We start from the raw sequence: 12566 nt of genomic DNA, 5'->3' as shown, positions 1-12566 counted from the left end.
GACCACCATCTTGCTCTCCCGTGAATTTCACAAACCAAAAAAACACAAACGCAAAAAATCCCAGTTCCTGCATTAGCGTCATGTCTGATCCCAGGAGGTGCCCATCGCTGCAAAGAAAATCATGTCCACTATAGAAGAATTTAATTTGGAAAGAAAAACCAGTGGATCTGCGAGTACCTAATTTATGTGCAATATTGTATGCTATACGAAGTACCGAGTATGTTGTATATATGTCTCTAGTATGTAGCTTCAAATTATACATAAGATGTTATAATGCTGTAGATATCGGCACAGAGTACTCCTGTACGGTGATTGGACTTGCATAATCAATCTGCTTTGGGTAGTAGTCACATTTTCTCCCTAAATATTCCGGTCTTGCTAAGTGTTTCCCTCGTACCAGGGTGACTACTCCGTAGAGACCGGTGCTTTGGGTCAGACGATCGGGCGTAGTCTCTCGGTACAATAATACAGCTATATGATTCGAGGATCGTCACGACTATGGAGAACAATGATGTCTAGCCTATCTACAAAGGTACGTTGTATAATACTCCGTAGACTATTGACTCCTGAAGCAACTGAGTGTCAGCTATCTGTAACTGACAGTGACCAGGTTCCCCTTTCCGCTAGCACAAATTCATACTAGTGCAGGCGCATGGTAGCGTTCAGCCAAGACAAACTAAACATCAATAGTCGACAGATCCCCCCGTCGATCACTCAAGGATCTGCCGAGCTTTTTTCTTTTTTTTTTTTTTTCTTTAAGTCTTTCCTTGGATGTGGCGCCCCCCTCCTGGGCATATATTGTGTCCCCCCTGTTATCCAGTTTCATCCAGGCTCCAACCATATTCCAGGTGTGTGACACCATTTGCCTTTTCCCGAGGCTCTCTGGTTGGACCCTGCTCGACAAGCGCTAAACGTCTTGAAATAAGTCGCTCTATGCACGCAAGTCACGAGGGTTGCAGCCCCAACTTTGTCCACCCCCTTAACATGCACATGTGCCTAAAGATGATCACTGCCCGGACACCCGGAGACCGCTGCCCATGGCGCTATGGTCTCTCTCCCCTTTTTTGGTTTTGTTTTTTTTTGTCTCAACTTTGTTTCATCCCACACTTAGTTTGGAGGTTAGATAGTTAGTTATTGTACATAACTAGTAACTAGTTATGGAGTACTAGTTATGGTAGTGTTTAGAACCATTGACAGCAAAACAGTCAAGATATCTAGGTAACGAATATTAAATCATGGAGTCAAGAGATCCCCAGACGCCTGCCTTCTCACTGTAATATGATCGCATATGGAACCCCAACTCTGACATTGGCACATGGATAGTGGCACCCGCAGAGGGTAAGGCAACAATGAACCGGTCTAGCGGAACCTCTGCTCGAGCTGTAAGCTACAAGAGCACCCCTCGTCCCCAATTTAGTGATCTACCCCTTCGCTGCTCTATTTGGTAGCATGATCTGACCCAAAAAGCCGCCAACGTTATAGTGATCCAAGGTTGATCCCCTCGGTGGGCCAGTCATATAGATCAAAAGACTGCGGTGGATCGATTGTTAATAGGGAGGGATCAATCCGGAGAAAAATCCATAGCAAAGACCTTGTTTGAGACTGTACTAACAGCCCCACAGACTACATAGGTAGATCATATGAGAGTACTCCGTACGGAGTACATAACTACACAACGTGGCGCTTAGATTCCCCCAAACTTTGTATCTCGGTGTGCCATTGTCCTCGCTCTTTGGGAGTAATGCTGCGATGGACGTGATTGTGATGAAGTAAAAACTTAGATTTCCCATTCAAGCTTCATGTGCATCAGGGCGCGTATCGGTGTCCGCACATCACATCCGATGAGATTTCCGATGGCTTCATGACTCCTCCCTTTGAGCGATTGTGCTCACTTTGTTTCTTGGCACATTATGCCCCACCAATCCACCGAGAAAATGGTCTCATGGTCTAAGGTGATGGCGAGAACAGTACGGAGTACGGAGCACATCTTGAGAATCCGAGCAGCGTGGACACGGACCAATTTGATATCACTCCAGTCCGGGCGAGAGTCCCCGATCTCTCTCTCTTTTTTTTTTTTTTTACTTCAAATGCAGTAATATAAGTACAGAGTATCAAGTACAATAAATCCCATTCTCGTACTTTAGTAGTTATTTAGGCTATTTGCAGTTAGTACCTATGTTGCACACAGATCTACTAGTAGTTTGAAGTAAAAATTCGGCGGATCTGCCATGACGACCCCTGGGTCGATCCGCAACGTATATCCCGCACGGATCCCTCCGCCCCATCCCACTATTGATTGGATCTCATGTGAACCGTTACACCGGAAAAATACAATCTCAAATATCGGACCTTGCAACAACCAGAAGTGTACTCCATACAATGAAAAAGGAGAGAGAATGGAGCACAATTCCCCCGGAATACTTGAGGATATGATCGACAGTGTGATAGAAAAATGTAATATCCCTCGGGTTCCAAAAAACCTAGATTGACGGTCAATTGGGGCCGAGGTTGGATCGTCTTCATTCCATTATGATATCAAACCCCTATCCATAGCAATGCATAGCTTGATTTTTTTCTTGACTGGTCAGGGGATTTGAGGGGCCCGGAGTATTTCGGCCAGAAGTCAAAAGCCTGGTGGCTGAGCTGTGCAGATCTGTCAATGTGATGGATCCCCACGGCCGTCCTCGGGACTATCTTGTGGCGCTGATCAAAGGTCTGTGGCGGTGCGCAACTATATCGAGCGCCCTGCATATGGATGGTTAACTTGGGAATGATGAATGATGTATTTGTCACTTTCGTGGGGCCAGTGCTCGAGCTCGCAGAATAATCTGCAAAACTAGTTACAGAGGAACGGTCTGTAACATGATTGGACGCATCTTTCAACCTAGTGCATCCCCATTACGGTCCAGATCGGAATTGGGGAAAGCACATGAGAACATAATCTACTGTATGTGATGAGATTGCCTTTGCCCCTCATCCGTCGTCACACATCTTCATACAGGATACAACGTAATAGGTGTGGACGAGGAACCCCTCCAGATTGGAACAAAAAGTGCTCGCCTATATCGCCTTCTTCGGCTCAGCCAATTGTGATGATATTCAGGAGTCTGCATTCGAACATCACCTTTTCCTGACCCATACGCGAGATGCAAACTTAGCCCCCTTGCATGTTATTCTCACCGGCCGAGTGGCCTTCCTCAATGTCATTGGAGAGAAGCTCTGCTCTCGCCTCAAGCTCCCAGGCAGGTAGGATGTGTCCATCCCCCAAACCACTTGGTCCACCAATGATATCCACACAATGCGTTTGTTCTAAAGTTGCCGGCAGAAAAAGTATCCATATCCTCGTGAGCATTCAACCCCTTCCCCAAAAGAGCTGGCTGCAGCCGGAACGCCCGAGCCCAATTAGAGCAGATCTGGTATTTTTTTGTTTTTCTTTTTCCAAATCTGAAGTCATCTTCCTCGGGGATGCATTTCCGGGCTCACGGCCTGGTTCCACATCCACCCAGGGCTCAAGCGTGCATGAACGGTAGTTCGCGACCCGCCCTGTCTGAATGATTGGATCAGATGTGAGTAGCAGGTGCATTTGCATGCTGTAATGCCCTGCCGATAAAATTCGGCTTTGAGCTGCAAGGATTGCGTGGCTGCATACCCACGAAAGGTGTCCGCGACGCACGCCATGGTGGTCGAGGGTGTCCAGTTACTATGTCAACAGATATACAGTTTGATCCTTGCCGGTCGAATCATCTAGAAGAGCCATCATCCTTGTTATGAGATGTGTCGGATGTCATTAAACGAATCCGTACTCCGTAAAGCACCAACAGCACCGCCAATTCGTGTGCAAGGCTTGGGATGAACTCCATACCTGCTTCGAAGTAGCTAAACATGGTGGGTTGTGTGTGGAACTCGTGCATACGTACTTGCTATCTTGCACCTTGCACCTTGCTTGGTCCGATTACATCCCCGCCCGGGGAACGGCCTGAGGTACTTCAGGGCTTTGTATCTTTGTATCGTTTCAGGATATGCAGAGCCTAGTGCTTGTGCTTGTGGTCGGGGACGATCCAGCCCTGTTCAGAAGGCCCGATGGGCATGAGAACCAATTACATAGCCCAGGACAGCAGCAAAAAAACCCAGGTGCCCTCTCTACCTCGATACGATGAACCATTTTTCAGTACCACCAACTAGTTATAGTAATCGCCTTTCAGGGAAATATGGACAAATGGTGGACATTTGCCAGTTTACATGCCCTCTAACACGACAGACTTCCATACCAACCCAAACAAACCAAAGGTCAATAACAAAATCCAAACCAATATGTATGTATATATGTACCAATCTAACCTGTATGTAGTGTACTTTAATTCTAAAAAAGCCTGGAATCTTTAACATGAAACCTTTAGGCTGTGTATCCAACTCCGAGAAACCCGTTACGCAGCTGCAAATGCAAGAGTACATCCCTGCCCATGCAGCAACGAATCCGCGAAACTGAGATGGTTACGACCATCTATTGATACGCATCCCTGATCTCGATCTGCACCTGGCCATCAACAACCGCCTTGACCGAAATGCTAGTCAAATCTTCCACAATCCAATCCGCACCAGCTTGCTGGAGCTGGTACAGCGAGTGCGTCGTCTTCAACGCGATGACCTTGAACCCAGCAGCCTTACCAGCCTGGATACCAGAAGGTGCATCCTCGAGTACGACAATCGAGGTTGAATCATCGATGCCAAGCTGCTTCCGGCCTAGCAGGTAGCAGCGCGGATCTGGCTTGCCGAGCGGTACGTCCATTGCTGTCACAAGGTTCTTGGGGTGTGGGAGGCCGAGCACTTCCAGCCAGCCATCGACCAGGGGGCGCGTGCCGGATGTTACAACACCCCATCTTGCGCCAGAGGTCTCGAGGGCTGCGAGGAGGTCGCGGCCGCCGGGAATCTCGACAGCGTCGGAGCCATATTCTTTCGGGATGCGGCCTTCGATTTCATTCACATCTGTGAGATGATGTTGTCAGTTCATATCAAATGCTTATGTTGGAAGGTATCGGTCGCTTCTGGGTGTCCGGTCGACTTACAGTCCCAGTTGGCCTTGGTCTGGTCGTATAGACCCATCACGTCGATGCTGCGGCGGCCATGCGAGGTCGCGAGGATAGTCTTGGGGTCGACACCGAGTTCGTCACCAATCCTGAAGCGGAATTTATGTTAGATACTCTGCTGGCGGAGGTCATGTTGGGCTGCGTTCATGACTCACTTGTGCCAGTGCTTCACAATGGCTGTTTGATACCGGATGGTTAGTATTGGTTCCAATTAATCCTAGGACTCGAATTGGGATCAAATACCATCAGTTGAGTCCACAATTGTGCCATCGAAGTCAGAAAGAAGGCCATCGAATGTGTGTACCTGCGCAGGTGCGGAGAATGATCCTGTTGTTAAGGACATGGTGGGGGGATGCGGGGAGAGTACGGAGTCAATGAGGAGTAGACAGCGAAGCCGATGGTGAGGGAAAGACAAGAAGCAATCTGCTGAGAATCTTCTTCGGGGTATCAATACTTAAGAAACGAGAACTTTCAAAGAAGATAATACAGGTTATGGTGTTATCCAACCTGGAATATATTTCTTGCTTATTCCCGTATGTACCTACCTAATCTGGTAACTGTCCCGCAAGCTTAGTCATTTGAAAAATCTTCGGAGATCGGCCCAACTACTAATCCGCTTATCGGCTGGGAAATCTTGGCACCCAACTTTTTCTACTCCCGTTGCGGACAGACTTTGAGGGTTTGCTGTGCACTTTTTGTAATTAACGAATACGTGCATTCAAAATGGTTACTAAGAGTGGTTTTGGTATGATACTCCTTTTTGTCACTCGCTCACGCAGTCCTGAGGCGCACTTCTAACGGTCTATAGGCAAGACTTCCAAGCGGGTTCCTGTCCGCTTGAGGCACAAGATTGAAAAGTCTGCAGTCCAGAAGCAGAGAAAGCAAAAGAAGCTTGCAAAGAAGGTATTGCAGACAATGTCTCCATAACAGTTCTGATCGAAGGTTCTGACGATTTTCTCTCCAGAACCCCGAATGGCGGTCAAAGCTTAAGAAGGACCCCGGCATTCCCAATCTCTTCCCCAACAAGGACAAGCTTCTCCATGACATGGAAGAGCGGAAGCGCATGAAGGCCGAGGAGCAACAGCGCATTCGGGAGGAGGCACAAGCCCGCAAGGCTGAAGGCCTGCCCGCCAAGACTGGCACCGAGGCTGTCGACATCGACGAGAACGATATTATGGATGATGATATGGATGCCGAGGGCAATGATTCGAACCCCATGGCTGCTCTTCTCGCCTCAGCACGCGCCCGTGCCGTGGAATATGATGATAACCTAAGCGAAGACGAAGATATGGAGGAAGATGAAGACGATGATGATGAGATGGACGAGGACGATGAGGAGGGCGGCGCAACTATTGATGAGTCTGCCCCACCATTGGTCAATTCAAAGTCGTACTCCAAGGAGAGCTCACGACGCCAATTCGACAAGGTGTTCAAGCAGGTCACCGACAACGCCGATGTTGTGCTATATGTGCTCGATGCCCGCGACCCCGAGGGTACCCGCTCCAAGGACATTGAGCGCGAGATCATGATGGCAGATGGTGGCAACAAGCGGTTGATTCTTATTTTGAACAAGATCGATCTGGTTCCGCCCCCAGTGCTCAAGGGCTGGTTGCTTCACCTGCGCCGCTCCTTCCCCACTCTCCCCCTTAAGGCTTCCAGCGGCACCACTGCCAACGCACACAGCTTCGACCACAAGCAGTTAACGGTCAAGGGTACTTCGGATACACTCTTCCGTGCCCTCAAGTCATACGCTAGCGCCAAGCAGTTGAAGCGAGCCATCTCTGTCGGTGTTATTGGATACCCCAATGTCGGCAAGTCGTCCGTCATCAACGCACTCACCGCACGTCTGAGCAAGGGCTCAAGCAACGCATGCCCCACAGGCGCCGAGGCTGGTGTCACCACTAGCCTGCGCCAGGTCAAGCTGGACAGCAAGCTTAAGCTGATTGACTCTCCCGGAATCGTCTTCCCCAGCTCTGGTGACAAGTCTAGTAAGAAGAACAAGAAGCAAGAAGACCAGGCTCGTCTGATTCTCCTCAACGCTGTTCCTCCCAAGCAGATCGAGGATCCCATCCCCGCAGTCAACCTCCTGATGAAGCGTCTATCCTCGTCGGAGAACCTCCTCGCCAAGATGCTCGAGCTGTACGGCATCACCGCTCTATTCCCTAGCAATGGTGACAAGACCACCGACTTCTTGGTCCAGGTGGCCCGCAAGCGCGGCCGCCTCGGAAAGCGCGGTGTCCCCAACATCGAGAGCGCTGCCATGACCGTTATCAACGACTGGAGAGATGGCCGCATCCAAGGTTGGGCCAATGCGCCCGTGTTGCCCGTTGTCTCGGCAGATGCTCCTGCCGGCGATATTGCGCCCGGCGTTGACACCACCAAGGTCGTCACCGAGTGGGCCAAGGAGTTCAGTATCGAGGGTCTCTGGGGCAACGGACAAGGTGATGATGAGGAGATGGCCGAGTAAGGGCTGCTCTTCTTGCTCGCGTTATGAACTCATTATCTCATTTGATTCTATCTTTCTGGATACCAAAAAGTGGGCGTTTTATGTTGGCATTCCATCCTTCCCTAGATTTGATCTCAATTTCAGTGGTATAAAAACATTATCAAAATGACTCTTTTCCAAATAAATCAACCAAAATTGTAGATCGTATTACATATTATTGTAGAACTGAAGGTAGAAATAGAAATCATGTCGAAGTAGAGTAGACATCACCGCCAAGCCTCCACACTCGCGCATCGAGAAATCTAACGCGTTGGCGCGTCTTCCTTGTAACCCTCGAACGTCGTCCCATCTCCAAAGCCCATAACCACAGCTCAAATCTAAATAAAACCCTAAGGTTCTTTACCGAAAGAAACAATCAGGCCTTGACTCGGTTCGAAATCAAAGGGGGGCCCGAATTATCAACCCCCCCGATCCCTTAATCCGCGCAACCAGCACGAGTGCACTCATCCGCTCCAAACCTACAAAAATGCCACCTCGCAAATCCACCTCCTCGGTGACGCCTGCTGATCCTGATGACTCCCTGCTCCAGCAGTCACCTCCAGCACCGCAGACCGACAAGCCCGTGTTTGCGACGGAGCAGCAGTTAAAGGCTCGGGCCGAGGCAGGCGCGAGTGTCGAGGTAAGACAGAGACAAAGACATGACCGTGCATTGCATATTGCAAGATGATACCATATAGATGGACTCCTTCATTTACGGCATGTGGAACAAGAAAACCAGGCCAGGCTAACGCTCTCCCCGGTAATCCGTAGGACTATCTCCTACCACGCTCACTGACGATTCGTCTCGCCAAGTCGGTTCTCCCGCCGAACACGACAATCCAGAAGGACGCAGTATTGGCTATGCAGAAGGCTGCTACGGTGTTTGTTTCCTATCTGTCTTCACAGTATGTTTTACCCTTCTCCCGCTGCCTTCGGCCTTCGCATTCGAGTCCTCCAGTCCAAGATACGGGATGGTGAATCTCCGATTTGTTCTACTCTATCCCATGGTATGATATATCGTATGTCGAACTAACCTCGATGAAACCTTAGCGCCAACGATGCAACCCTCAAACGCACGATTGCCCCATCAGACGTCTTCAACGCCCTCTCCGAGCTAGAACTCGACTCTTTCCGCGGCCGTCTCGAACAGGAACTGGAGGCGTATACTGAGATCAAAGCCGGGAAACGCAAGCCGAAGAAGGTTGATGAGAATGGCGCCACGCAGGATGCATTAGGCGAGAGCGCGACTCAGGCCGATGGTGATGTTGAGATGCTTGATAATCCCGCGAAAAGGGTAAAGCGGGACGGAGAGGTGGAGGTAGCTGTTGGTCCGCCTGCTGGGGATGATGGAGACGAGACTCAAGAGGAAGACGTCGAAGAGGAAGAGGAAGAAGACGATGAGAGTGAGGATGACGAAGAGGAGGAGGAACATGCTCCGCGTGAGGATAACCTTGAACATGTGGAGGATCTGGACCGTGAGCCTGGTGCGAAAAGGGGACCTTATGATCCTGATGCCGAGGAGACGGACGAAGATGAGGATGGGCCTGGTAGTCAGTTGCGGGATAATCTTGGGTTGGGCTAATTGTCTAGGCCTGTCAAAGTGATTTATAGGTAGATGAGCCAAAGAGGACTCATGCTGGATGGCATTAGGGGAGGTTGACTGGCAAAAGAAAAGAATGTTTCTGCTGTACTATACACATAATGACGAATGGATTTTATGCTGCACTCGGTTGGTATATACTTGGATATATAGCGAATGCGGTAGGTAAAGAAGATGAAGGCCAAAATATAGTTGTGCAGCTAGTAAATAATATATATCAAACCCCCAATGTCCTACAGCAAAAATTACAGAGACAAGAAAGACAGATAAAAGTATATGTACCCTAGAGAACTAGGAAACAAGTATTAAACGGGACAGCACCTAACAAATCGAATGATGAGAGACTAAAGTCTGGAATATCTTATTTAGATAATCCAAAGATGAACACCCATGCAGATTGACATGAGAGTGAAAATAAGAATAATAAGAATTGAAAGTAAGGAAATCCCATCACACCGGAGCAAGCCAGCTTCTTTGCCGAAAAACGCCTGAGCCAATCCATGCGAGAAACCGTGGTCTATCAATGGTATCTTTCGAAAAGAGGACAGCAACAATCATCAACCCAAAGCAAACGCAGGTGATGCAAGTAAGAATACAGTCCACGAAAAGGAAGTATGTAAACATAGGTGAAGAAATAGAAATCCCAGAAAGGGATAGGGGGAGCAGTGAAGGTAAACACTGGAAAGGGCAATGAAAAGAAGAACACCAAATACGCCATTTGGGAACCATGCATCATGTCATGAACTTGCAGTCAACGTAGAATAGAATATCAATATCATGACCAGAACATAAAAGAGTCAGGAGGAAGCCACTGGCCGAGGAAGAGACTCTGTGTTGAGCATGCCGTCTGCTTTCTCGGATTGCTCTGTGTTTGGCAGAGGGCCATTGTTCCTCGAGGCGCCTTCTGGGACCGGTTGCATAGGTTTGCCATCGGCCTTTGTACATAACTTGCCAGCGGATTGAGAGGTTTTCGTAACACGGCTGAACGAGGTAATTTTCTTGACCGGGGCGGCGGGCACGGCACCTTTTTTCGAGGCCGTAGTTGTTGCAGCCTTCTTGGGACGAGGATTGGGGGCGGGCTTGGTGATGAACTTGGAGGTAGGCTTGCGAGCAGTAGGCTTTTCTTTCTTGATAATGTCCTTGATGGATCGGCCATTGCTTGCCGGGTTCTCGACCTTGATTTTCGTAGCTTTGGTAGCTGGCTTCTTCATCGGCTTCTCGTCGTGACTGGAGGAAGGTGTGTCGAGGCCAGTGTCTGCACGAGGTCTCTTTTTGGGCGTGACGACAACGGAAACGTCGTTGAAATTGAATCCGTGGGAAATTGGCTCGGGCGAGGATTCGTATACGCACGGAGTAATGTCCTCTGACTCCCATGATTTGAGGTTCACCTGGCGTGCAACTTCATCGCATGACCCCTTGATTATCAAGTCAAAGCAATTATCGAATTCTTTGCCGCTTGGTGGTTCATTGTTGATGAACATTGTGACACCATCCTTGCGACTACGGATCATTGTGCACAAGCTCTTGACGAGTCGACGGACCCCGGGAATCTTCAAGCTGGTGCCGGCGACAATCAGGACGCGAGGGCGGGACTTAATATCGGCGTTCATCACGGAGGTGATTGCCTCTTCGTCGGGGTTGTGTTCATTGTAAAGGACAATGCGCGGGCGCATGCGGCCAATTCCGTGACTTCGTTGACCGCTGGCTTGGCGAACTTCGTCGTGCTCGACACAATCGTCGCAAGCGGGCGGGTCGGCTTGGGTGAAGATATTGGGGTTGAAGTCGGCGAGGTAGCGACACTTCTGGCATACCATCTTCTCAATACTGCCGTGCAGTTGAATGGTGACCGGCCAACTACCCTTGACATTAAGCGGGACCTCAGTTGCCAGTGGCCCCATAGAGGTTTCAATGCCGTCAATATTTTGGGTGTAGAGTCGCTTCAGGCGAGACTCGATACCTAATCGGGCGAGCATTTGGTGGAAGGCGGTGGGTTTGATATTGGCAACTTCTTCCGACAGCGACCGGACCATTTCGTGGAAGGGGGCGGTCAATGCATCATCCTGATAGACGGCAGCATCAAAGAGAAGCTTGCCTGAAGCTTTCAAGTTGTGTTTTTTCTGCAATGATTTGAAGAGACCATCTGTGGAACGGAAGTCCGGAACTATATGTATGGAGTTAAGAGTTGGGTTCAAATATGGCAGAATCCAAAAGCAGAAACTTACTACCCGCAGCCGTGGAAATGCCAGCGCCGGCGATGACGACAATGTCTTTTTGATGACGCAGAGTTTGAACGAGCAAATAGTGTTGATCATTTTGTTCGTAAAGAGATCTGGATAGATCGAGATATTGAGTAGTCCGTTCCTTTGGTAGGGGGTTGCGTCTCCTCTTTGCGGGACGGACTTGGCGTGCAGAACCCTCAGCAGAATCAGCTCCCTCTTGAGATGAAGGCGTTGGGTATCGCTCTGCAGGCTCTGGTGATGACTGCGCTGCTAATGTTGGTGATGGAGGTACGGAGCTCAACTCCGAATCAGATGAAAAATCTAAATTGTAATTACCCATGGCTGCGTGGGAGTTGCGAATGGGCTGAAAGGTGGAACAGCGTAGGAGTGTTGTGTTCACCCCTAGGGGGTGGGAGTCGGGGCGAAAAGAACCGGGTAGTATCTCCTAATTGCTCACAGACCATAGAAAACCTCGAAAAGAAGAAATCATATGTGTCTGGGGGGAATAAGGAATAACGATAAATAAAGATCAATGACGAAAAAAGACCTTGAGATAGATGGAAGAAAGTGTAGACAAGAGTCGAAGGAGTTGTAGTGTAGAAAGTTGTTGCGCTGAAGGAAGTTGACGATGAGGTCAGCGTTGGGGGGAAGGGCAATTAATGGACTCGTGCACTTCAGGGTTCTATGGGCCGAAGGAAAAAAAAGAAAGAATTTAAAAAAGGGCCCGCAGGAAAAAAAACAACCTTTGTTTTGAGTGAAGGTATGGGATTTCCGTTAGGAATGTTGAAGAAGTACAACATAAATTGACTTGACCGAACCGAATGATCAAGGGAAAAGGTGGGACTCGATGTTGTTTTGATGCGAATATATGTTGTCGTTGTGGGTTTAAGACTGTTAACGCATATACTTCGGAATAAAGAAGGAAAATTGGTCCCGTAATAGCTTCTTTGATAACTCTTGAAACCCCCCCACCATTGATGGGACTGTGTATGTTGTGAGGGGGGTTGATAATAGTCCATTGCCCTTTCATACCCTAATAGGGACATCTTAATACTTCCTATTGTGCTTTTCGTATTATTTTTATATTTTTTCCTATTTTGGTTCCTTTTTTTTTTGTTGCTTTAGTGCTTTGGTGCTTTGGTGCTTTGGTGCTATTGTGCTATTGTGCTATTGTGCTA

At 48.8% G+C, this 12566-nt stretch overlaps 4 protein-coding genes across 4 annotated transcripts; 2 read left to right on the top strand and 2 right to left on the bottom strand.

The window, feature by feature from the left end:
• Nucleotides 1-4501: 4501 nt before the first annotated feature.
• On the bottom strand, nucleotides 4502-5427 carry N7516_008414 (HAD family hydrolase; the record flags this gene model as incomplete). The annotated part of the gene is made up of 4 exons (XM_057221133.1): nucleotides 4502-4983; nucleotides 5064-5173; nucleotides 5240-5261; nucleotides 5328-5427. The coding sequence occupies 4 exons, from the start codon at nucleotides 5425-5427 to the stop codon at nucleotides 4502-4504; spliced, it is 714 nt and encodes a 237-aa protein (XP_057071405.1).
• A 380-nt stretch (nucleotides 5428-5807) lies between these two features.
• N7516_008413 (GNL3/Grn1 family GTP-binding protein) lies at nucleotides 5808-7551 on the top strand (the record flags this gene model as incomplete). Its single annotated transcript, XM_057221132.1, has 3 exons — nucleotides 5808-5829; nucleotides 5893-5987; nucleotides 6049-7551. 3 exons carry the CDS (start codon nucleotides 5808-5810, stop codon nucleotides 7549-7551), a joined length of 1620 nt encoding a protein of 539 aa, XP_057071404.1.
• Nucleotides 7552-8056: 505 nt separating this feature from the next.
• Nucleotides 8057-9151, top strand: cbfA (uncharacterized protein; the record flags this gene model as incomplete). Its single annotated transcript, XM_057221131.1, has 3 exons — nucleotides 8057-8209; nucleotides 8341-8474; nucleotides 8620-9151. 3 exons carry the CDS (start codon nucleotides 8057-8059, stop codon nucleotides 9149-9151), a joined length of 819 nt encoding a protein of 272 aa, XP_057071403.1.
• Nucleotides 9152-9966: 815 nt separating this feature from the next.
• N7516_008411 (putative SIR2 family histone deacetylase (Hst4)) lies at nucleotides 9967-11728 on the bottom strand (the record flags this gene model as incomplete). The annotated part of the gene is made up of 2 exons (XM_057221130.1): nucleotides 9967-11330; nucleotides 11392-11728. 2 exons carry the CDS (start codon nucleotides 11726-11728, stop codon nucleotides 9967-9969), a joined length of 1701 nt encoding a protein of 566 aa, XP_057071402.1.
• Between the last annotated feature and the right edge of the window lie 838 nt (nucleotides 11729-12566).

Source organism: Penicillium verrucosum (assembly GCF_028828655.1).
Source record: "Penicillium verrucosum strain IBT 35672 chromosome Unknown utg000003l_segment0_segment0, whole genome shotgun sequence".
In the NCBI taxonomy this organism is placed as follows: Eukaryota; Fungi; Ascomycota; class Eurotiomycetes; order Eurotiales; family Aspergillaceae; genus Penicillium; species Penicillium verrucosum.
The sequence above is the reverse complement of the archived record's forward strand: the minus strand, read 5'-3'. Positions and strand labels throughout refer to the sequence as shown.